Raw genomic sequence first — 25,979 nt, 5'->3', positions numbered from 1 at the left:
CAGAACATTATATCCTTTGCTTATGTATTTCTTTTTTCTTTATTCTCCACAAACAGGGTCTGTTCTCGCGCATCACCTTCCGCGAGCCGGTGTTTCTCGGTGGATACGGCAACATCACCGGGCTGGACCGGAAGCTTCCCGTCAGCACCGGCTTTACCGGATGCATACGAAAGTTTGTCGCTAATGATCACGATTACAACTTCCAGCAGGGCGCACTTGGCGACGTGTCCCATGGTTTCGATATCCGTAAGTACAACTTTGTTTCAACGCATACAGTAAAACAAAACAAAACTGTCCAAAAACACTGGGCGCCTCCATTAGAATGTGTTCTGCAGGGTGCGTGAAAAAAACAAACCACTAACAAATGCGTGTCTGGTGGATTTGAAAGCTTTTCTCACTTACGCACTTGCGGGCACTCACACTTACATTTTGGCACGATTGTTTTGAATTCGTTTTGTTTTTGTGGGTCGTACCTTGCCAAGGGCATAAATCGACAAGCGTGTCTGTTGTTCCCCACTTGTTTATCCGAATGGTAAAACTTTTTTTTCCCGACGTTGGTTTGGTAAATGTGTCTAAATGGAGATAGAAACTTACGCAAAAGTCTGGCTACCACAAATAATCGAGTATGACAAAACAAGCGACCGAACGCACGGCGACAAAAGCGAACCCATGTGACAATTTGTGGCAGAAAGAGAAAAATATAAAACAACATCTCAGAGAAGCTGAAAGAATAAAACTGAAAGCTGTCAGCTAAACGGAAAGTGGAAACTTTTAAAAGTAGTTTTTTTTTGCTGCTCTCTCTATCTTCGTAACAAGAATTTTCCATGTGACCCCGTCCATCCTGGGCGACCATCTCGTTGAGGCATTGGTTTTCTGACTGGTTAGACAGCACGTCAGCTCACGCGTCATGACGAAAACAACGAAACCGAAGAAACAATAAAAAAAATCTTAAGCTTCCACACACACACACACACTGACAGACACACAGACACATGGCAATGGGGTAAAGAGGGATGGAAACTTTCTCTTAAATTAGTTTCCCAACTTTCACCGTAGCTGCTAAAGTCGAAAGCAAGTCTGGCATCATCGATCGGGTGCTAAGAGCGACCGGTTTTTTAAGAAGTTAAAAATAAAAGTCCTGCCTTGTTCTTGGAACCGTTGAGGTGCTTAGTGCCACGGGGCATGAGTTTTCGACAGGCATGATCGTTTTCCCAGAAAAAAAAGGAAATGTGTATGTGTGAGTGCTTTTTGCTAAACGGTTTTCTGTTTTAAGGCGGGCTAAATCTGGCGTATCATTAGCGATGTGTAAATCATGTGTTTGCGTGAAAATTTAAATCGTGATGCTGTATTGTTGTTCCTGTAGATTTTTAAGCTACAGTAAACTTTTCCTGGTTTTATGTTGCTCTGTATTTGTTTCTTGTTTTTGTTTGAAACAGTGTTGTGAACAATGTAAGGCGACTACGAAGCTATTGAACATTGTATGCAGCTATTGAATATCATCCCAGTGTTCTTATAACCATGCTAAACTCTCAACCTTTGAAGTATCATTTAACCATTTGTTTGAGTTTGAGTTTGAAATATCACACTATCGTTTTGAAACATTATTATGATTGTATAGAAAGTTCAAACGGTCAACTTCATATAATTTTAAACACGAGACTCCTCAGGAATTGTAGTGCATTTTAAGTCAAGCCAAAACTCGAAATTCCTGAAAAAAAAACAAAGCAACGATAAGGTTTCTGCTTTAATTTTTCCTTGTTTGGTTCCTTGATTTAAATTACCGGTAGCTGAGGAGTCCAGTCATGACTCGGAAGAGCCACCAGGCGTCTCCATTAGCTATTAATTTAATATAAATAAATGTTAAATGGAATTATTTCCTCTCGGGTTTTCACCTTTATTCAGTCTATGTAATATTTTATTTGGTACTGAGAAAATTTAAACTTTTTCCACATGCATTAAACAATTTTAAACCATGTTCAAGTATCAGTTTTAGCTAGAAGTTTCCAAATTTTCCACAAAGCACAATGCGCTCTTCCCTTACCGTTCATATTTTATGGAGTTTAATTGTTAAAAGCAGCCCCTCACTTACCTTATATAAGCCCCCTGTCAAATAAGTTTAGTTCCTTTTTTTCGAAACACTGACCAAGAAAGACGTTTGCGCTCTCCCATCTCGTTGGATGTTGATTTCTCAAGACTCCTCCAGCTCCTAGCCACCGGTAAACTTTTTCGGTTCGTGATACACCCACCCACCCAACGCCCTGATGTTGGTCTTGTTCTCCGTCTCACTCCAGCACCGATGCACCGGAATCCTTTTGCATTTGCACTGTGTGCCGCCGGTGGAAAACTTAGGCACAGGCACACTCATTTCCCACCACGACGGAATCGCGTGATATCGCGTGTTGGAAAGTTTAAGTTTTTTTGTGTCCATCTTAGTTTTAAACTTCATTCCATTAGCACACAACACCCTCCAAGGGTATGGTGGATAGGAAATATTCTTCTGGAAGACGGAACAAGTGAGGCAGAGAGAAAGAGAGCGAGTACCGGAGATAACTGAATTAAGCGGAAGCGCCATTCTCCCTAGAGGGCTTTTACGACTGCAGGCGTTTTTTCCTTCCAAACCTTCACCCATTCGGCCGACTTTCTTTTCCTGGTTGCCAACCAGTTTTCACACCGGCGATGATCGCACTGCGTTACAATTTAATTAAATGATAATTAATTTTTCTACCAAAGAATTCCTTTTGCCACTCGCGACAGCCAATCCGCTCGTTTTTTTCTGGTTTTGCTTCCCCTCACACAAACTTGGGCCGAAAATATTCTCGCTTTTCCTTTTCTTCTCGATTGTACCACCATTTTCTGTACGTTTATAGCCGTGCCATATTCATTTATATTTATCCCTTTGCTGTATAGTAAAAATATTCCTTTCCCTGAGTGCTGTTTTTCATGGGCACAGCATTCAGCACAGCTGGGCGAAGGATGGGTTAATTGTATGTCAAAAATAACGTTCGCCTGCATGTTTTCCACAGCTCAGTAGCACTTTTTCATCTTTACCTTCGTTCTTTCTTTCTCTCATTTCCATATCAATTCACCAAAAAAACGACTCATCCTCCCGGCGTTGGCGTGCTGCTACGGACGACGGTTGATGTTGGCTGACGGTGATGCTGCGGGATCGAACAATAAATAATGGAAAAATGAAACACAAATCGGTGGGGAACAAACGTGAACGCAAACGCGAAACACAACAACATAATAATACAACATCACACAACATAAACATTGTTCACGCGACTCAACCACGACCGTACATGTGTATGCATCGCTCAAACTGAACGGGGGAAAAAACTGAATAATGGGAAATGGGGGAAAAAATATGGAAACATCATGATGGTAATGCTGCCCGTTCGCATCGCCTTCTCAACCACCCGGACAACACATCCCGGACGACTCGGCACGCTGGCGTACGAAACCGTGCAGAGGAATGCATAACCGATCGGTGCAGTCGCTACCCGTGCCAGCACGGGGGTAAATGTCTGCCGTCGGATGACGGTGCCATCTGTCTCTGTCCGCTGGGATTTGGCGGTGATTTATGCGAGATGCGACTGGATTTACAGGTACGTGATTAATAGAGAACTAGCGTGGGTAGAAACCGAGCTCTTTGCCGGTATCGGTAGTAAAGTGCCGGCAAAATGGTTGTTGCTGCGTTGGGGTTTTTGTTTTTGGGGTTCGTTTTTGGGGTTCGTTTTTGTTTCTTTTTATTTGGTTGCATTTTTGCATTGAAAAAGGGTACAAGAAAAACTGGAAAATGATTTCAAATTGTTTGGTAATAGACAATATGGGATCGACAAAAAAAAAGCAGAAAGATTAAAATGGGCTTTTAAATTGAAATTTGATTTCCTATAGAAGTTATAAAATGGGTTGCAGCAGCAAAGCAATAGAAAAATTATTATTTATTATTTAAACGATCCTTGTGATTTTTGCTGATGACGGATGACGGATTTTTTCTTTTCTTTTGAAAGGTCTCGGACTGCCATTTCACAAAAAAACTTAATGGTTTTGTAACTATTACCATTTCATTTTCCTTTTTTTTATTCATAGGTGCCTTCCTTCAACGGATCCTCGTATCTACGATATGCCCCACTTGGTGACAGCTGCATAATATGGTTTGAGCTAAAGGTATGTTTCATTGACTTTGCATTCAGAAAAACTTGAATTGGTGTTTATGAACCTTCGCACCATGAATAAATTAATCAACTAATGGTCACTTATTTGTAAAGTAATAGTAGGCAATTCTGGTCAAAAAATAAAATTGAATACAAAAAAGTACAATTTTCACAAACGTGCTCTCTGTAAATAAACTGCATTCTAAACCCAAACACACACACGCATACACACACACACCTACACAAACCATCATTCCACTTATCAGCTCATTTGCATCGCAAAATTAAAACCACTAGCTAACCCGTGTTTTTAGTGCCACTCTCCTGAACGAAGTATTTAAACAATAATAAATCAGCGGTATTTACCAATTTCAGGTCTAATTAACCCACAAACACACATGCTCAAACAAACACATAAACCCAAACACTAAATCCCCCGAAAACGCTGGGGATCCATAATAACCGAGCGCTAAATTATTTCCAACGCAACCGGGCATGTAAATTGACAAATTATTCACATTCGCCTGCATCGGATTAGAAGGGTGTGTGTGTGTATGTGTGGGTTAGTACACTCCAATGAAAAGTTGTTCGCTTACGGTTTGTGCCTGTGCTGTTGTATAAATTACACCGGTCGTGAAGGGAGGAAACTTGTGATATTTGGGAATTTCTAAAACTGGAGCGGATAATTGAATATGTGTTATGCGTTTGGAAGTTGCTTTTGTAATGTTTATTCAACCGTCAGATTTGTACATAATTCAATTACTCTAGTTCACTTTTCTTACATTGGCGTCTGGTTTATACTCTCTGCTCGTAGTGTTGTCAAGTGTTGTTTATTTTTCATGCAATAACAATTCAAAATATTTTCATGCAAATTAATTAATTATACTAATTATCCAAATTCAACATTCCGGCCACCAAAAGAGAATTCTTTTAAATGCATGAAACTATGTGATCGACGTGTAAACTTAACTTGACTTGACGCTCCAAATGTCAACAACTGTTGTTTACTATTTCCCACGTGTATCCTTCTTCCGCTCTAACCTCTCTGTTCGATTGGATTGGGTAGTAACGCGATTCTGCTGACGGCTCGAACAATTTCTTTTCCTGTGCCCACTCGTAAAGTTACTACTCTCACTACACCGTCCTTTCCTGGGTGCAAAGCTGTTATTCGCCCTTTTGGCCAAACTGCAGGTGGGGTATTGTCTTCTTTCACGATCACTAATTGGTTCACTTCTAGCTTCACCGGTGTATTGTTCGCGTGCTTTGCCCTGGCCTGTAGCTGCTGTAGATATTCTGGGTACCACCGTGCCCAAATCTCTTGCATCTGCCTTTGCACTAATTGGTACTCCTTCAAACGGTTCGGAGAAATCTTGCTAAGATCTACTTGTGGTACCGCCTGCATGCTACTCCCTATCAAGAAATGGCCCGGGGTTAGTGCTTCCAAATCTGTTGGCTCATCTGATATTGGTATCAATGGACGCGAATTTAAACAAAGCTCAACTTGTGCCAGAAGGGTAAGCATATTTTCTTGCGTCACACTTCTAACTCCTATCGTCTTTAACAGATGCCTTTTAGCGGACTTAACTGCCGCTTCCCAAAGTCCTCCAAAATGAGGCGCACGCGGGGGGATAAACTTCCATACCAGTTCGTTCTCTGCGCACCAATCAAAGATCGCTCTCCTATCACCCTCATCGATTTTCAGCATCCTATAGATGCGATGCAACTCGTGTGCCGCGCCCTTGAACGTCGTTGCATTGTCCGAATGCAATTCGGCTACTTTACCACGTCTCGCGACAAAGCGACGTAGTGCTGATAGAAAAGCAGTCGATGTGAGATCACTCACCAGCTCGATATGGACTGCCCTTGTCGCGAAACATACGAATATCGCGATGTATGCCTTCGTTGGGCTTCGGTTGCGGACGGTCGACTTTAACAAAAACGGCCCACAGTAGTCGACGCCGCTGACGGCAAACGGTCGCGTTGGTGTCACTCGTGACTTAGGCAAATCAGCTACCGCCTGTTTCACCAGCGTTGGCTTGTTCCGAAAGCATGTGTGGCATCGATGGTACACGCTCTTTGCTAAGTTTCGGCCCCCAATCAACCAAAACTTCTGCCGGATTGTTGCTAACATGAATTGTGGCCCCGCGTGCATCTTTTGATGATGAGTGTTCTCGACCAGTAGTGTCGACAGCCGATGTGATGCAGCGAGGACAATCGGATGTTTGGTTGACTCTGGTATGTTGGCGTTACCAAGCCGGCCACCGACGCGTAACACACCCTTTGGGTCGAGGTATGGAGACAACCACTTTAGTCTCGACCTTCCGCTCACCAGCTTTCCTCGTTTCAGGTCGTCCATCTCCTCCGCAAACGAATCATGTTGTGCCCGTTGACACAACCTCAGTTCCGCATCCTGCAACTCCGCCGCTGTAAGCGGTGGAACGGAACTCAATAGCGTCTTCATGTCCGTATTCCGCTTGACGCTGTTGATCGACGTTGACTTGCTCGCCCTGAGGTTGGAGAGGATTCGCAAGCAATAAGCAACAACCCTTCGCAACTTGCCGTACGAGGAATAACGTGCGAAAAGTGTGTTGCTAAAGTCACACGTCGTAGAGGTGATGACTATTTTGGACACCGCTAACCGCTCCTCGATGTCCGTCTCGTTCTCTTTCGCGAGTACTGGTTCCACCGGCCACTCTTCCTGTCCGTAGGACAACCAACGTGGCCCCTGCCACCATCGCTCGCACTGCAGTAACTCTTCGGGCCTCAACCCACGCGATATATCATCCGCCGGGTTATCGCTACCAGGAACATGACGCCAGCATGAAATTCGGGTCTCCTCTTGTATTTGCGCCACCCTGTTGGCGACGAACGGCTTCCATCGACGAGGTGATGATTTGAGCCAATGCATGACGGTCATGGAATCTGTCCAACAGATAACCGTCGACGATGAAACGTTGAGTGCTCGAATCACCTTCTGGAACAGGTGTACTGCTAGCCGTGCTGCACACAGTTCTAATCTGGCGATGGAATGTGTGTTTGAGAGGGACACCACCTTGGACTTAGCCGCTAGCAATCTAACCGTCGAGCCCCGTGTCGAATCCGAGCGTACGTAACAACATGCTCCATAGGCTCCTTGAGATGCATCCGCGAAGAGATGCAGCTGCAGCCTTTCCGGATTGCTATGTGCCACCAATCGAGGTACTCGCAGTTCGCGTAACACATAGAGCGTTGAGTGGAACCTCCTCCACTCTTCCTGAATCTCCGCTGGTAGCGGACGATTCCAGTCCAGCGTCTTCCCCTCGTGCTTCAATCCCCATAGGCGTTGCAGGAACATCTTGGCGAGTATCACCGTTGGTCCCAACAGACCAAGAGGATCGAAGATTCTGGCCGTGTATGATAACACCAGGCATCGTGTCAGCTCTTCTGCAGGGGTTGGCAAATCCACCCGAAACCGAAACATATCGTTGGATGGTTCCCAAACCAAGCCCAGTGTTGAGACTGCTTGGTCTTCTTGCCAGTCTAGAACTGATTTGATGGCCAAATCGGCGCTTGGAACACCATCAAGCGCAGCCGGTATGTTCGACGCCCATTTCTTTAGTGAGAAGCCCGCTGATTCCAACATCGATGATATCTGTTTACGTGTCTCGATGGCTTCTGAAACACTTGCTGCACCAGTCAGCAAGTCATCCACATAAAAATCATGCAGAACCGGGTCTACGGCTTTGGGGTACTCCTGTTTGTTGTCATGCGCGATTTGTTGCAACGTACGAGTGGCCAAGAACGGAGCTGATGCGGTACCGTAGGTCACCGTTTGTAGCTCATACGTTGCTATTGGTTCGGTTGAACGTTCCCGATATCGAATGCGTAGCAGTTTTCGATCTTTATCATAATGCAGGATCTGCCTGTACATCTTCTCCACGTCTGCCACTAATGCGACAGAATGCTTCCTGAATCGCAAGATGATTGTGAGCAGATCATCTTGTACCGTTGGGCCAATGAGTAAAGTGTCGTTCAAGGAGTAGCCCGATGTTGTTTTGCAGGATGCATCGAAAACAACACGAACCTTGGTTGAAGAACACGACTCCTTAATCACGGCATGATGAGGGATGTAGCAGTGCGGCTCACTATCGTCGACAGGTTCGGTGAGTTTCACCATGTGTCCCAACTGCTCGTATTCTACCATGAACCTTTTATACTCCTTTTCCATTACAGGATTGGCCTTTAGCCGCCGTTCAACTCCCAACAAACGCCGATCTGCTATATCCCTTGACAAACCCAGGACTTTCTCCGGTTTGGCATTTCGCGGCAACGATACGACATAGCGACCTTGAGCATTTCGCGTAGTCGTGGAAGCATAATACTTCTCACACAGGTCTTCTTCCAAAGACAACGCAGGGCCTTCTAAAATGCTCTCAGCCTCCCAGAACCGTTGTAGCGAAGCTGCAATGTCACCTTCATTGGTTGCCAGGTGACACAACCGCAAATTGGGCCCAGAACAACGGGAAGTATTCCCAGAGATCGCCCATCCAAACGGTGTCTCCAACAACCATGGTTTTCCTTCGCCCAGTGACCGCTTCCTTCCAGTGTGTAGTTCCCAAAATGTATCTCCGCCAATAACCACATCTACCTTTCCGGGGACGTGGAAAGTAGGATCAGCCAACTTTATATTCGGGAGGAACCACGACTCTACGTTTATCGGTGTGGTTGGAAGATCTGCCGACGGAGTCTTTAGTACAAGGAATTCCATTGTTGTAGAGAAGTCAGCCCCTTTCGATTGAACGGCCGCTGTAATGGAACCCTTGACGTGCTGCATCTGTTGCCCTATACCAGATATGGCAACGTCTACCTTTGAAAATGGTGTCAGCAATCGCTGCGCCATGGTTTCGGAAACGAAATTGCACATCGATCCCGAATCGAGAAGTGCCCGCGCATCATACGTGTTGCCGTGATCATCCACGAGCTGGAGAAGGACCGTTTCCAGAAGAACCATTTCCTCATCGGATTGCGCAGCCATGGTCACCGCTGAATTCACATGTAGTAGTGAATGATGTCGTGCCTTGCACGTAGTGCACCGGTACGACGAGCGGCAATCCCTCACTTGGTGATGACGATTCAGGCAATTCCAACACAGCCGTTCTCGTGTTGCGATTTCCCGCCGTTGAGGTACGTCCTTATTTGCGAATTCCGGACAAACCCGCAAATGGTGAGCCTCCGTGCAACCAAAAATGCACGGTGGTTGTGGTGGCTGTGGCGCTGACATATGCGGTATTGCTCTTCCTGCCGTCGCTGTGTTACCCACCAACCTTGGTCTATGTTCGAATATTTTTTTGCTACCGGCCACCATTCTCGTATTTAGTTCAGTATGGGAAAACTCACGCGTTGACTTAAGGATTCGGACACGACTATGAAGGAAATCTACTAACTCCTTGTACTTATCTTTCGTGTGCTGTGCTGAATGGTTTTCCCAAGCCAAGATGGTCGCCGTGTCCAGTTTCATCAGCAAGAGGTTGGCGAGCGGCGTATCCCAGTACTCAACGGGCTCGTCGAGTTTCTTCAGCCCGTTCACGTGCCGCGTGAATTCATCCACGAGCTGCGCCAATTCATCCACCCTTTCACGGCTCACTGTCGGTAGGTGATGAATTTTCCGGTAGTACTCGCGAACAAGCGTACGCGGGTTGTCGTATCGCTTCAGCAAGGCAGTCCACGTCACGTCGTAATTATCTGCTGTTAAGGTGGTATGCTCGAAGAGCAATCCAGCATCACCCTTTAACGACGACAGCAGATATTGCAGCTTCATGATGTTAGGAATGTCCGCGGAAGAATCAATCATAGCTACAAATCGGTCCCGGAAAGTAAGCCACTTGGTAGAATCACCATCAAACGTAGGTAATTCGATTTTCGGCAGACGCACATTCACAGCACTCGATCGTCCCGTAGTATTCATCGTTGAATTCGCGATCAACACCGAATCACTCACACCCGGGTTCGAGGGTTGCCTTCGTAGAAGGAAACCCTTCACGCGTCGGTAACGCGTGTCCATTTCGCAACGTTCCGCCACATACGTTTCCGCCCCATCCTCATCTAGCTCCGAAACTTTCGCGCTTGCCTGGAGAAAATCTTCGTAATACCTTTCCAGCTGGTCTAGACACACTGATACTTCACTCACTCTATCATCGGTATATTCACTGGTGAACTGTTCCACGGTTTTAATTAGCTCGGCAGCTTGGCGTTTTTTCAGTTGAAACGTTTTTAATTGTTTCGCCATTTTCTCTTTGAATTTTTGGCGCGTAGGATAATCTCACTGTAACTTGGATGCAACTTGTACGCAAAACCAAATTTCGAATGGCGCAAATTTGAAAACGCAATGGGTGTCGTTGCAGTTATGGGTGCCAAATTTGAAATGGCGTGGGTGGCGTCGGTTTTCTTACGCGTTCCGATCGAACTACACAACTCGCTTTTCTGTTCCTTGTTCGTGACACGATGTAATCTTCACGAACACTTCACAAACGTCTCCTTTGCCCGTGATAGCGGGGCAACCAAAGGTTATGATAAACACAACGGATTTAAACGGAGAAATATCACACTTTGAATCACCACTGTACATAAACGGTACGTAGTGCCGTTTATTCCCAAATCTGTGAACACGTAGTGTCCTGCTGCAAGTTTCACTGCACGTAATGCTTCCTTTCACCGATCCGGTTCGAAGGACCAAATGTATAAATTACACCGGTCGTGAAGGGAGGAAACTTGTGATATTTGGGAATTTCTAAAACTGGAGCGGATAATTGAATATGTGTTATGCGTTTGGAAGTTGCTTTTGTAATGTTTATTCAACCGTCAGATTTGTACATAATTCAATTACTCTAGTTCACTTTTCTTACATTGGCGTCTGGTTTATACTCTCTGCTCGTAGTGTTGTCAAGTGTTGTTTATTTTTCATGCAATAACAATTCAAAATATTTTCATGCAAATTAATTAATTATACTAATTATCCAAATTCAACAGCTGTACTGATTAACTGACCGGACAAAACACTGGACAAAAGATCCATGTTGTCCTCCGTGCTGAACTCCACTGTTCTTGAGCTTTAACACATTGACGCATTGACTAATCCATCTCGATTTGTGTCTTGTTTTCTCTCTCCTCATTTCTATTATGCTGCACGCGACGGATAAACACCTGACTCCACGGTGCTGCTGCTGCTGCTGTTGTTGCCGTCACTGATTGTTTCGCTAATGAATCGCAACTGCAAATAAACATCGCGTCCCATTATTATCCTCGGCACAACATTCGATTCAATCGCGCGCTCCCGCACCGATCGATGTTCATCCACTCGACCACCGCACATAATCATTCGACTTCGGCGCATCATTATCGCAACAACCACCACCGTGCTTGCCATTTTGCCAAATATCTCTAACCGGTCGGACCCCTTCGCTTCGGACCTTACCGTACCGGGTACTGGGCGCCTCCATCAACGCGACTGAATGGCAATCAATTTTGCTGCCCCAAACAAACCAACCGGAAAATGCATTTGAAATCGATCCGTTATCTCTGCCGCGATGCCTGGGGTGGTGGTGGTGGTAATACACCGAACACGTCCCGGACCAGATCATCATCAAGCCGCTGCTGGAGGACGGGCTGCTGTTATACAGTGGGCACCACGAGTATGGTGATTACATTTCGCTCTGCCTCAACATGGGCTACGTCGAGTTCACGTACGATCTGGGCAGTGGGCCAGCAACCGTCAGGTGAGTGCCAGACACCGAATCCTTACCCATTATCGTCTACCGACAACGGTTTGGTGGGGAGGGGGGAACGACTTTTAAATTGCAATCAAATCTCCTACCTTGAATCCTAGCTTCAATGTGTGTGCGTGAATGTGAGGTGAAGAAGCTCCGGTGAGGCTAGCTAGTTTCACGGGTTTAATGCACCACTCGATATCGACGCCTGCCGGTGATGGGATTCGAATGATGGATGTGTGGATCGATTCATACCGACATGATGAACTCGTACGCTTCGTTATACCTTCGTCGGGTGTGCTTTCGTGCTTGCAATAGCGTTCGTGTGGAGTTTGCGATGGGAAGATTTTTTTTATTAGGCTCCTGTCCTTCCTAATCAAATCAGTTGATATGCATGAAAGGGGGTTGCTGTCAGAAGTTGTCCGAGTTGTGTCAAAATTATTAGAAATCGATGTCATAATGGAACGAGTAACTCTTCTTTTGGTTCTTGCTCAAAATTCTTGCATGGTTTTTCATTTCCTTAAAGCTTCTCTGAGGTTTATTGAGGCTCAGAAGTAAGTGTTTAACGTCTTGTATTATTCTTAAGTAAGTGAAGAAGTCGTTTGTCCCAAAGAAAAGATAATAAATTAGACGCCATTTAATAATGAATAAAAATGGGGAACCGTAAAAATTTATTTATTATGCAAAAAATGAGGTGGGCATTATTTTCCCTTTTTCCCCAAAAAGGATCAAGCAATAATCACTCCTCTTTTCACATCAAGCTACGCTCTAGCCACCCTCCAAAAAAAAAACCCAAACCGATTCAATTGATGAGAGGCTTCCATTCTCTACGGTCATTTTTCTTACATCCTTCCATGAAGCACTGTGTGCAGCGGGCAGGAAATAATTTGAAAACTTTACTAAATGAATGATAATATCGATGTTTATTTAAGTTTAATGAGTTCGCACCCCGTCACCCGTTCCCTGGTGGAACCGCTGGCTTTCCTTTCTTACTGGACCCGTTACCAATCCATGATTGGGGACACGGATGGGAAATGATGAACGAATCGGTTTTGAGCAACGGTTCTTGCTTCCCACCGCCCACAAGAAACGCTCCCCACTTTTGTTATCGTCGTTAAAATGTGAAAAGCCATGCGGAACTGTGCAAATGAGCCGAGCGAGTTTTGGTTGCTCCACTCGGAAGAAACAGGCGCTCAGTTAACGAGACGAAGCGGGGCCATCATTTCCCCCCCCCCCCCCATCAAAAGAGAGGATTTTCCCTGCCTTGGAGTGAAATGGGGTTTGAGTTTTTCTCAAAGAGAAACGGGACGAATGGTGGAAAATTTATCTAATTTACGTGCTGCTGTTGCTGCTGCTGCCTTTGTGAGGAAGCGTTGGAGGGTGTGAAAAATGTCACGAGCGTTCCGCAAACGAGTTTGATGTTTCGTTCGCGGGGGGGTTCCTTTTCTTGGTACGCGCTTTTCTGAAGGGTGACCAACTAATGGACACCGTTGATCAATGGTCGTAAATATGCTTAACGGGAAGAAGGAAAATAGAATGGGTTTACATCAAGAATTGGTGGAAAATAGTGCAATGGTTGAATGGCGAGTGTTTGAGCTATCAAACTGCTCTTTTCACTTGGCTTGGTTCAGTCGTAAAATTTGTGAAAAAACAGCAATGTGAAACTTACAATTATATGAGAATGAACGGTTGTATTGATAAGCATTTAAGAGAGAAAATTTCACTAATTTATTGGCATTTAATGGTGAATTGAAACTTTTTCTGCTATTTTTCAATTGTATAGTTTTTTTTGAGGCGGTGCGGTGGCAGAGGCGACAGCGGCGCCAGTCTTCACACGGCAGGATAGGTGTACAAATCCCATCCAGACCACCTCCCCGTATTCGTAGCTCTGCAACTACTTTTTTACGGGTAAAATCAAGTCACAGAAAGTCAGAAATGGCAGGTCACGAGACCTCTCGAGGTTGTAGTGCCAAAGAAGAAGAAGATAGTTTTTTTTTCATTCTCTTCATTCAGTCTCTGATATCATATAATTTCCTCTAATTTTAAAAGTTTGCGTATGATGTCTAAAATAGTTTTAGTAAAAAAATCAAATATTTTTAATTTTGATGTGTAAAGAAGCGGCTTTTTATTTCATTACTTGTTTCTCACGTTTGATTTTTTATAAAATTGTTATAATTATAAGAATAATACAAGAATAAAGGAGAAGGACCAAAAGTAGAGGCAAAAACTCTGCCGGTCTTTACACGGAAGAGCTGACTATTCCACTACGTGGTATCATTAAGTCTAGTAAGCCAGAAATGGCAAGCATGACCCAAGATGTCGTTGAGCCAAGAAGAGAGAGACAGAAGAATGATACCACAGTTCTATTGTACGATCAACAAGGGCTTGCGCCAGGGAGATGGGCTTGACTGTCTCCTTTTCAATCTGGCGCTAGAGGGAACCATCCGCGACTCGGAGGTGGAAACTTCGGGGACCATCTTCTATAAGTCAATCCAAATCCTGGCATACGCTGATGACAAAGACATCATTGGTTTGAGACTCTCCTATGTATGTTCTATGCGTCTCTGAGACATGGACTCTGTCCAAAACTGACGAAGCCCTCTTAGCCGCGTTCGAGAGGAAGATGCTCGGATGGATTTTTGGCCCCGTATGTGTGGATGGGCAATGGAGGAGCTCTACGAGCTGTATGATGATCTCACCATCGTGCAGCGAATTAGACTCGCCAGGCTCCGGTGGGCTGTTCACGTCATGAGAATGACACCGGACGAACCCCGCCTATAAAGTCCTTTTAGGCCGTCCACACGGACAGAGGAGGCGTGGTAGCCCCAAATTGAGATGGAGTGATGGCGTTGATGCGTCCGCCAGAACGGTCTGGCTGCAGCAGGCCAAGACCGCAAAGCGGTTGTAGCGCCTGATAAGTGAGTAAGTCTACTGTTTGAGACTGTTCGTGGAAATTTAAAGCTTACTTACTTAAAAAATAAACTTTTATTTTTGTTCTAACGTTGCAGGTTGTTTTAGTAAAGATTTTTATTCTTTTGTATTTTCTTTTATATTTTTAAGGTTAATTTTTAAACCAAGACCATCGGTGAAAATCATTAAAATATAATATAAATCATGTACACAGAGTAGTTTATTTTATAAAAATAATATAAAACCACAGAATCATTCTTAAAAGGGTTCAGAAAAGCAGGTCACTTTAGGTAAAAAAGTCTTAAGAAAAACACAATAAAATAAAACCAATTTACATCCTTCACCCGGGTCCGAACAAAACACTACTCTAAGACGATTTCATCCTAGTCCCGGGTATCATATCGTATCGTATGTCGCAAAACGACCTACTGTTGCTGTTTGGTGACTTCAACATGCCAGCTATTACCTGGCATGCCGCTACCGACCCACCACGCCACTTCATGCCCAACTATTCATCATCCGGTTGCTCTCTCATCGATGGCATGACCTACAATGGATTGCTGCAATTGTCAGGGGTGAAAAATCATCGCGATCGCCAGCTGGATTTACTTTTCGCTAACCCTGCCGCCGCTGAAAGCTGTTCGTTTGTTCATTCCGCACCATGCCCCCTTGTGCCTATCGACCTGCATCACCCCGCACTGGAGACCACTATTTCGGTTCCGTCACCCCCAGCCGCTCATCTACCTCGCAGTGACCGTGGTCTCCGTGGATTCAACTTCCGGAAAATGAACCATTCGAGACTTATTGCCGTCCTGTCGGCTGTCGACTGGTCTTTCATCGAGGAATCCTGCAACATCGATGCTGCTGTCTCCAAGTTCAATGAGAAGATCACCGCTGCCTTTCCTTCCTGTTGTCCCTTCCTCTATCCCCCTCCTCACCCCCCATGGTCGAACAGATCGTTGCGCACTCTGAAATCCGACAGGAATCGAGCTTTTCGTAATTATCGTCGCAACCGTAACCCGACTACGCTTCGTATTTTTAAATATGCATCCAGCGCTTATCGCTCTTATAACCGTTGGCGCTACGCGTCCTTTGTAGTACGGCTACAAGACCGCTTCACAACCGACCCCAGATCTTTCTGGCGGTTCAGTAATGCGCGTCGTAATCCTAACGGCATCCCTTCTATCCTATCCCTTAATGATGAAACCGCCTCCAATCCTCTCGATCAATGCCGCCTCTTTGCCAAACACTTCTCTAGTGTTTTCGTTGATCCTTGCAGTAGTGCAGTGCCTTTAGTCGACGGTCTATCGTACACCCCTTGTGACGTCTTCTCCCTAAACGATGTTCACGTTGATGTTCCCTCTGTATTGTCTGCCCTGTCAAAGATCAAGTTGTCCTACTCGCCTGGTCCTGATGGTATCCCTTCCTCTGTCCTTAAGAAATGTGCTTCCTTTTTTGCTCCCCTTTTGACTCGCGTCTTTGTGAGATCCATCAATGAGGGTTCCTTTCCTACCATTTGGAAGTCTGCTTGGCTGGTCCCCCTTTTCAAAAAAGGTGACCGCTCTGTATGCTCCAATTACCGTGGTATTTCACTACTCCCCCCCATTTCCAAAATCCTTGAATCAATTATTCTCTCCTCCATCCTTCCTATCATTGTTGGTCACCTATCCCCGCGCCAACATGGATTCATTCCCAAACGCACAACTTCCTCCAACCTTATGTGTCTTGTATCCTCTGCTCTATCGAACATGTCATCCGGTGGTCAAACTGACGTCGTATACACCGACTTCAGTACTGCCTTTGACAGTGTTCCTCTCGATCTGCTGATTGCCAAACTCGAAAGACTTGGTATCGGGGGTCGTTTACTGTCCTGGCTGAAGACTTACCTGGTTGCGAGATCGTATAGAGTTAGAGTTTCGTCTTGTCTGTCCGATTCCTTCGTAGGTTCCTCGGGTGTTCCTCAAGGTAGTGTCCTTAGTCCTATTTTATTTCTGTTATTTGTTAATGACTGTGTTTCCATCCTCCCCGCCGAAGGTTTTCTGTTTTACGCAGACGATCTTAAGATCTTCCTTCCTGTGTCCTCGTCTGCTGACTGTTGTCTTCTCCAAACTGTACTTGATTCCTTCTCTGTTTGGTGTCGTAAGAATGGCCTACTCCTGTCCCCCGATAAGTGTTGTGTGATCTCGTTTTCTCGTTCTCGTTCTCGTTTCCCGTTTAGCTACACCCTCTGTGATACAGTAATACGTCGTGTATCCTCTGTAAAAGATCTAGGTGTGTGGCTCGACGAAACGCTGTCCTTCAGTTCCCACGTTGATTATGTAATTAGCAAGGCTAATAAATCACTGGGTCTGATCATTAGGCTATCGTCCGAAATCCGCGATCCCCTCTGCTTGAAGTCCCTGTACTGCTGTTGGGTGCGATCCTCCTTGGAATACGCGGCTGTAGTCTGGTCTCCCCCAGGCTCCACTGCGATGGCAAGACTGGAGAGTGTTCAGCGCAAATTCACTCGTGTGGCTGTTCGTCGCTTCCTTAACGGCTATCATCTTGCTCTCCCTCCCTATCCAGTCCGTTGCCGTCTTCTTGGGCTAGAAACCATTGAGGATAGGCATTTCCATATCCGTGCTAGCTTCATTGCAGGTCTCCTGTTAAATGAACTTGATGTCCCTTCTCTTCTGTTTGCCATCCCCCTTTATGCTCCTTCCCGTCGCCTCCGCGATAGACCTCCCCTTTATATCCCATCCCGCCACACCCGTTACGGTTCGAACGATCCTCTGCTACGAGCTTTGTCGGCTTTCAACAAGTGCTATCACCTGTTCGACTATAATGTCTCCTTGTCTCGTTTTCGTGTCCGTCTTCGAGAAGTCTCTTTCCTTGCCACCTAATCCTGACTGTCATCCTCGCTTTCCCTTTAAGTGTTAATGAACATTGTTGAACCATCATTGGCGGACAATATGAACTAAATAAATAAATAAATAAATAAATAAATAAATAAATCATCAGTTTACTAAACCACCCGTGCGGGTTCGGCAATTCACCACAAACCGGGTCCGATAATCCTTCGCGACGCGTTGATTGATGTTAATGCACGAATTTAATCTACTTTTCGCGAACAGTCATTAGCAAGCCGGGTCGGGTCCGTCCGTGTCCCGATCGGGTGGATGGATGGAATTTAATTAAAATTTCAATTCCGATTCACCGTGCAGCCGGTTTGGGCCCGGTTGTACAGATAACACATACACACACACTGAGGGCCACCGTACTCGCGAACGCTTAATCGTTCCGATCGTTTGCTCGCTGGAAAATGCACGAGTTTCGGGTGTTTGAGGTAAGCGAACAAATAGTCCATTCCCCGAGGGTCTCGTTGAAAACGTTGGGCCATGCTGGGAAGGATGGTTTGCACTTGCTTACAGCGTCATCGTCAGAGTGGTTTGTGTGTGGAGAGTTTTTCCACAGTGGTTTATTTTTTTGCTTCTCTTCCTCAATCACTTAACCGTGTGCGTTTGTGTGACAAATTAAGCAAGGAAGCGAGCAACGATTCATGATGCTCGGTTTGCTTATTTTATTTTTTGTAATTAATCTGCATAGGTACATGGATGCAACAAGGTTTATACTTTCTGCCGTACAAATTTTTGTTCACATAATTATGTCCACTTCAACACTCTTCCCTTACCGTTCCCAAAGCCATTCGAAGAAAAGGCCATCTTTTGCAACAACCCTGACTGTCAAGTATAGCTCCAATTAGTTTTCATTCATTTCTTACCCCTTCTCACAATCCCGCGGCGACGCTGTTGTCTCTGCAAAACAAAGCACAAGCAGTCCCTCCGTGTACAAATAGCAACGCGTAATTCAGTCCCGAACGGCACTGCACTCGACAGCTTTAATGGTTCATTCAGCTTCCGGAGCAGCCGTGAGCGGTCGCGCGCACGCAGTCGAAAAAGATTAAGAACAATCGTGTACCGAGCGCTGATAAAACTATGCTTATCTTCACCCGTTCGTTCGATGCCCGGAACCTGGGAGCTGGGAGCTGCTTCTGTACTTCAGTAAACCCTACCGGAACGTGTTCGTGGAATATAATTTATTCGTGTACTCTGCCCGGCCATGGCGCAAAGAACCGTAAGGAGTTTTCCTAAAAGCCATTAAACTATTATTTCCTCGAGTGTTTCTCGACGCTACGAGTGAAAGGACGACAAGCTTTTCGTATATGGTGTTGCACTCACAGAACCCCACACACACCACGCCGGGAAAGTTGGTGCATCTTTGGACCCGTTTTTCTCGCTCCGTTTTCCATGCAGTAACGACTGAAACTCGTTTCGCCCGGGCCGTCGTCGTAACCGGGGAGTGTCGCTGTTGCGCCGTGTGGGAAAAACGGCTCTTCATAACGGGCGATGCGGTTCTGCGGTCACTGATTCGTCGACTAAACCGTTTGCCTCTGAAGACGCCTCCGACGGCTCGTATTTGTGCGAGTGGATTTTCTGTAAAGATGCGGATGCGCTCTTTTCTGGGAATTCGCATCTCTTTGCCTAAAGCAGTCGCTTATTGCAGTCGGACGCTTGAGCCGGACGGCCGGAGCGTCACTCTATTCAACGCTGTAATGCAAGGATAAAATTTAATTGTTTTGCACCGCAAATGTTGTGGCATAAGCATCCTCAACAGGACAGCACTGTGTGTGTGCACTTCTGGTCAAAAAGCGTCTAAACAGTTGGGGTCAAGGGTTGGTCATGGTGTGTAATAATATTTGTAATCATTCTGGTTCTTGCATGCTCTACAGCCTATGCTGCTGTTAACGTCGGTGGTTTCAGAATTTTACTCGACACGTTTTTCAAAGAGGGCGTTTATCTGTAATGTTTAGCGAAAGATGGATTCAGCATACATATAGGATCTTGTAAACGTAGCGTATACTTTTGTTTGAGGTATCAGTTAATAAAATTCTCATCAGGAATTCTGATCCAGACACGTAAAAGTTATTCGGGCAATTCTGATCTTTATTCTGATTTTTATTTAAAGTTTTTAATTTTATTGTTGAACGACGGCTTGGTATGGCAAACGTATTGCTATTTGTTTGTATTCATAGTAGGTATACCTACTTATAGTCAACAGAAAGGCAGGACAGCCCATCCTGTAAAGGGATCATCTTAGCAATGAAGTCAAAAATATATAAGCCCAAGAAGAAGAAATATATAAACTAATTACCATGCTTGCTTAAAAAAATCCACCATTGCCTTTCGTTTCTATTACATTTTCGATTTCCAGTACCCATTTGAAGCAAAGTCTTGTCCTTCTCTTGGCCTAACGACCTCTTAGGTCATGCTTGCTATATCTGAATTACTTGACTTATGGATACCACATAACTGGATAGTCCTCACTATGGAGGAACGGCCCAGATGATAGTTGAACCCCGGTCCTGCCATATGAAGACCGCAGCCGTTGTCGCCTTTACCACAGGGCCGAGCCCGAAGCTGAAGTATATTAGCTACTTGCAATCTTTTCGCTTTGTTTAAAAATTTCTTGCCCTACTTGTGGGCATTGCTTCTTCAGGGCAAATATATTATTTGAAAGGTTATTTAAAATGCCTTTTGTCATAAAATAATGTTATAAAAAAATGTTAAATAAAAAATAAATGAATCAAAGTACGAAACTAAGTCATATCTTTTCCGTGAAATCTGTTTGGTAGGTAGGCAAAGTCGTCTAGTAAAATGTAAAAAAAAAATATTTTTATTTACCTTTCGTTCTATTCCATTTCAATTTACTCTCGAAGCAAAGATGTTTAAAAAAACTTTAAAAGCATAAAAAATAAGGATAAAAAATGAAAAGCTTCTAAAGTATCTTTCCCAGGAAGTTCGTTAAATCGTTCGTAAATCGTTAAATCGCTTCGGAACACCTCATGCAAAGCAGAAAAGATTCTTTGGTTCATTTAAGTTGTACACGCTATACGGTTGCATGATTATTACTTAGCTCTACGACACATTTATGAACCATGTTGATTGATGGTACTTAGAAGAATGATAACTACACTCAACTGTCACTTAAAAAAACTCCCAGAAAATTTACCATCCCTCAACTCTACCACGAAAGCCTTGGGTTGTAATTGCACTCTCCAGAACACCCTTCAATGATAGGAATTTAATAAACAAATTTATTTCAAAAAGCAGACAACTTCAAGTCCGATGTGCAATATGAACATATTTCAAGCTGTACCTCATCTTTCTTTCCAGGAGCGAATTCCCTCTTACCATGGGACAGTGGCATACGATAAAAGTGTCCCGAACGTCACGGTTAGCAGTGCTGAAGGTAAGTACCGGCACAGCATCGTCCTACGCAGTCTAATGCCTGCTATCAGCTAAAATCATAACAAACAGACAGATTACTACCAGCAGTCATATACGCTTGATGCCCGTGTCCAGAGTACGCTTGTCCTTCTGCCAAGATTCAAAGCATTTATTGTTCCTCGAGCGGCGATTCTTCTCGTCTGTCCCTGTTTTATTACTGTTTTCGTAAAAGGACCCTCAGGTTGTAAAGGAGCGCTCTGTGCAGCATATCTGTGCGAGCTTCGTTTCCCTTTTTCTCTATCACCGCTGTATCTGGTGCTACCGACAACCGGAAGGATGGCTCTCGTTGCTGTCAGGTTCGTCTGACACTGAACCCTGAGCTGGACATGAAGTGACGTGTTCGCCTATGCCAGCCGACACTATGAGTGAAATGATTTAATTAAATTTTTATTTTGTAATTACCTCAACCAACTAACCGTCATCCCATCCGGGTGTCAGTATCCATTGCTGGGCATAACACGCCCCCCAAACTTTCCTTTCATTCATCCTTTAACTGCAGTATCCAAGCTGACAGGGTGCAGCATGGTTTTACTCTTCGTTTGTCCGATGCTGTTCCATGCACCGAACCAAAGCTCCGGGGATAAATCTCGAGCATAAAAAAAAAGTTTTATTAAATTACAGCCTTTCGGTCAGTTAGGCGGCAAGTAGACAACTTGCTTGAAGGATGGCGGTCACCAATCTCTCTCTCTCTCCCTAGACCCAGCCGGATACCGAAATAGATTATTGCCTAATTAATCCGATTTGCTAAGCCGAGCTGCGCAAACCCGTCGTAGCGTCAACCGTCTTTCTTACTAATTCCGTTTGCCATTTTCATTTATCCAATCCACTATCCAACCGCACAGATTGATCAGCTGCCGGAAGTGATGACGGTGTCGCCCAACGGATTCTGGCATCTTTCGCTACCGCACAGCCTTTACCTCGGCGGCATCCACAACGTGCACACGCTGCCGACGAGCCTGCGGGATAAGGGATCGTTCGCCGGTTGCATTCAGAAGGTAACAAAACAAAAAAATGGAAACCGCCAAGAGTAAAACAGGATAAACGTATTATAATTCGCTTTTGATTATGAATCTGACAATAGTTCTGACGGTGGATAATCCGTTGATAGACAGGCAAACGTAGTTAGCGAATAGAATGGGATCATTATTTGTGTGGCTCCACGGTTCCACGAACAGTTGGATCTTATTGATATTTATTAAAGGTGCAATTACAAAAATATATATCAAATGCTCAAAAGCAGAATCATACTTTAATTAATTAAGAAATACAGCCAGGACATTTCTTTCGAATGAAAATAAAAAAGGCAGCAAATTCAACCAGTTTACAAAAAAAATATTAAAAAACCTGATCATGAAAATCCATAAAATCAAGGCTCAATTATTTTTGTCTCAAAGAACGTATGATTAACTCTTGTCTCGTAAAAAGACAGCTTACAAAAATCCATTACTTACGTCTCTTGAAAGGATCAGATTCAAATCGTAATGAATTAAACCATTCGCCAAGAATGAGGTGTGAAGTAATAGAACACATGCATAAACACAACCCAACCGTACGTTCAATATTTTCTCCTTCTTCCCACGTGCCAGGTCGACATTAACGATCGGACGATTGCAATCATCTCGGAAGCGCTCGGCGGTTCGAACGTGGAAAACTGTCCACATGCCTGCGTCGCACGACCGTGCGGCCCGCTCGCGAAGTGTGTCCCCAACCTGGACACCTACGAATGTCAGTGCAATCCGCAGAACCGTCAGTGCAACAAGGCGGAGGAACTACCGTCGGAAGTAATTGAAAAGCAGCAACGGTTGCTGAAGCGCAAACAGCAGCAGCAGGAACAGACCGAATCGTCGCAGCGCCCGCTGAACGCATTGTCGTCCGTACGTCCGGGCATCGCATCCGACCCGCCCGGCCCGTTGCCGTTAACGACCCTCCCGGGATCGACCTCAATCTCGACAACGCAAGCCCCACTGGAAGACAGTACTTTGCCGCATGATAATAATCCGGCGGATGTCGGGGACGGTAGCTCGGAGGAGAGTGATGAGGGATACAATGACTACTACCAGAATGACGCGGATGAGGACGACGACGATGATGACAGCTATGGCACACCGGGAATGAGCACTGGAAGCGATTACAATCAACCGAGAGGCAGTAGCAAATGGACACGCTATCAATCGGCTGCGGGTGAAATAAAAACTGCTTCACCAGCAGCATCGGCTAATGAGGCTGATAAACAGGAACAGTCGCTGGAAACGTCGACCGCGAAACCCGCGACGATAACGGCGGCGAGCGTCGCCGTCTCTACCGTCGCTAATGAAAAGATAATCGTTTGGATCGATCGGCAGAAATCAAAGGACTCATTTTCCACGCAATCGAATGATTACGCAGATTATGGTGGGGGGGAAATGTTGGCGAGCGACAGTGGTGAGGTGGCAGCAGTACAAGACACGGCGGTACAAGGTAGCGAAAAGAACGATTTTGACGTGGGTCGAGGAAATGCCGGGGTTTATGATCCGAGCACCGGAACGATGGTGGTTAATGACCGAAAAATGATGATGACGGTGAACGGTGGTGCTGACGCTGAAGGTGATAGCACGGGTGATATGATGCCAGATGATGGCGATGATGATGATGATGATGCGACACGGGACAACCGCAGACCGCAGGTGGATGTGAGCGAACAGTCTCCGGCCAAACATCACAAGACGGAGCCGGTGAAGAAGAATCGGGCCAGCACTGAACTCTACCAACGGCGACGGCCGGAAGCGAAACCGGAGACGTTGCCGACCAGTAGCAGTAAGGATACGGGCAAGACTGTACCGTCGTCATCTTTCCACGGTAACGACGACGACAGTAATAGCGCTGACGATGTAGCGGCTTACGATGGTGATGGGTACGGGAAAGATTACGACCAACATGGCGACCGGATACCGTACCGGCCCGATTTTCTGCTCCACCGAAAAGGTAGCTGGAGAGCCCGGGCGGACCATCAGCATCGGGGCAGCTCGACGCAGCCCGACGGGCGGGGCAGGGCACAGGACGAGCCCGAGATCGATGAGACGCTGATCGAGGAGATGAACCGGATTATGAAAAATCATAACGACAACGACAACGACGCGGATGAGACGCTCGACAGTAGCTTCTGGGGTGTCGCATCGGATGGGTTCGGTGAGCCGTCCCTAACGCATCACGACTACGATCCGGATACGGACGGTGGGGAGGGTCACGATGAGGACGACGACGACGATGATGATGGTGATGGTGACCATCACCACCGTCCACATCACGACCATCATGAGCCACGTGCTCCCGGCCATCATCGCCGTCGTAATGGAGTTTTGGAGGAGCAAGGTGACAGCGAGGGACCGAGCGAATCCAGCAGCTATGGTCCACGAAATCGTTACGGACTACAGCGGGCCGGCCAGCAGCACCAGCACCAGCAGCAGCAGCAGCAACACGAACATCAACAACAAGAGCAACACCAACAGGAAAAGCAACAGCATCAACAAGCACAGGAAGACCCACGAAACGAGGAGGACGACATCCTGCGTAGTATAAAGTACAAAAACAAATACTTCCGGAAGTATCAGGGCGCGTGCTTTACCGGCACGGACAGCTACTTTCACTACAGTGACGCCGAAACGATGCGGCGTGTCATTAGCTACGAGATTGATTTGAATCTACGCTTCAAAACGCACTCGGCGAACGGGCTGATCCTCTGGACCGGGCGGCACAGTGCGCTCGAGGGTGACGACTTCTTGTCGCTCGGCATCGAAAATGGGTAAGTTGGTGGGCTGTTGGTGATGGTTGCTTTATGACTGAATCACGCTGATGGACAGTGCTTCATTAGCTGTTGGGCATGACAGAGCGTCATTCCGTCGTTTGTTTTACCGTTTTTCGTTGTTTTGTCTTGTTTTCAACCGTAACATTTTAATATTTTTATGATACTGTTTACGTTTAGGTTGTGCTGTGGAAATTGATTTCGAGGAGCGTTGGAATATATATTGGGCGAGTTCTGTTGCTTTCTTGTTGACTTTTCAAATTACACAATTTGAAGTGTTTTGTTGTAGATGCCTCTGGAGGCGAGAGGAAAGGCATTATTGTTTTTGGAAGTAGTTTTGTGGATTATCATTTGAAGGGTCGTATCGTTGTACAATTGCTTTTTCCAAGATGCAATAGTACATTCCGGATATTGTTGAATTAATCTCGTCTTAAACCACCTGGTCCGGAGATAATAATATCGGTAATCGTTTCACCGGGCAAATTTCTAATATCATCCGAACAATCTCTTTGTGCTAAGCACTGCTGTGGGTAAAACACGTAAAGAAGATCAGGAATGTTAGACTAATACCTTTTGAGGTTCTAGTGTCAAAAAAGAATCATAAAACCACCTTGAAACTTCACATCTACTGCTAGCTCTTGTACTTGGATATAACTTTTTGAGTAATTACATAGAAGCATAACCATAGGTTGTGCCAGAGGTTTGACACTGGCCTTACATCCAATCATCATACTGACTGTGTTATCAGTGCTGCTTGGCATACACTGGGTTTACTCAAAGGGGTTGCTACCGACTTCTCCGTTCCTTTATGTTTTAAAGTCCCTATGCTGTTCGTTGATCAGACCTTTGCTGGAGTATTGTTCAGTAATTTAAACTTTCATGACCAGAGACATCACCTTGAACGCATTGAGCGAGTGCAGAGTTCCTTCATCAGGTTCACTCTCCTCAAGCTTCTTGGTGGTATTAACTCTACTTTACCAAGATGTCGGCTGCTAGGTTTGTGTTCTCTGGAAGACCGTATGGATTTCGTCAATCTAGTCCCTTTTAAAAGAAGAGCACAAATATG

At 45.4% G+C, this 25,979-nt stretch overlaps 1 protein-coding gene and 1 long non-coding RNA gene across 5 annotated transcripts in view; both read left to right on the top strand.

Annotated features, from left to right (window-relative positions):
• Positions 1–25,979, top strand: part of LOC118510096 — a 172,587-nt gene that overhangs the window by 122,378 nt on the left and 24,230 nt on the right. For all 4 annotated transcript variants that reach the window (XM_036051525.1, XM_036051521.1, XM_036051523.1 and 1 more), the window contains 7 exons: positions 57–246; positions 3,472–3,608; positions 4,093–4,170; positions 11,769–11,908; positions 21,022–21,097; positions 21,978–22,130; positions 22,722–24,913. In XM_036051525.1, coding sequence (XP_035907418.1) covers positions 57–246; positions 3,472–3,608; positions 4,093–4,170; positions 11,769–11,908; positions 21,022–21,097; positions 21,978–22,130; positions 22,722–24,913 — 2,966 coding nt within the window. The remainder of the gene's footprint in view (positions 1–56; positions 247–3,471; positions 3,609–4,092; positions 4,171–11,768; positions 11,909–21,021; positions 21,098–21,977; positions 22,131–22,721; positions 24,914–25,979) is intronic.
• LOC118510101 lies at positions 4,967–8,508 on the top strand. Its single transcript, XR_004905965.1, has 3 exons — positions 4,967–6,447; positions 6,505–8,299; positions 8,370–8,508. It is a non-coding gene; the product is annotated as an uncharacterized LOC118510101 (long non-coding RNA).

Source organism: Anopheles stephensi, chromosome 3 (assembly GCF_013141755.1).
Source record: "Anopheles stephensi strain Indian chromosome 3, UCI_ANSTEP_V1.0, whole genome shotgun sequence".
NCBI classification, from domain to species: Eukaryota; Metazoa; Arthropoda; class Insecta; order Diptera; family Culicidae; genus Anopheles; species Anopheles stephensi.
Note: the sequence above shows the minus strand (reverse complement) of the source record. Positions and strands in the feature narration are given on the sequence as shown.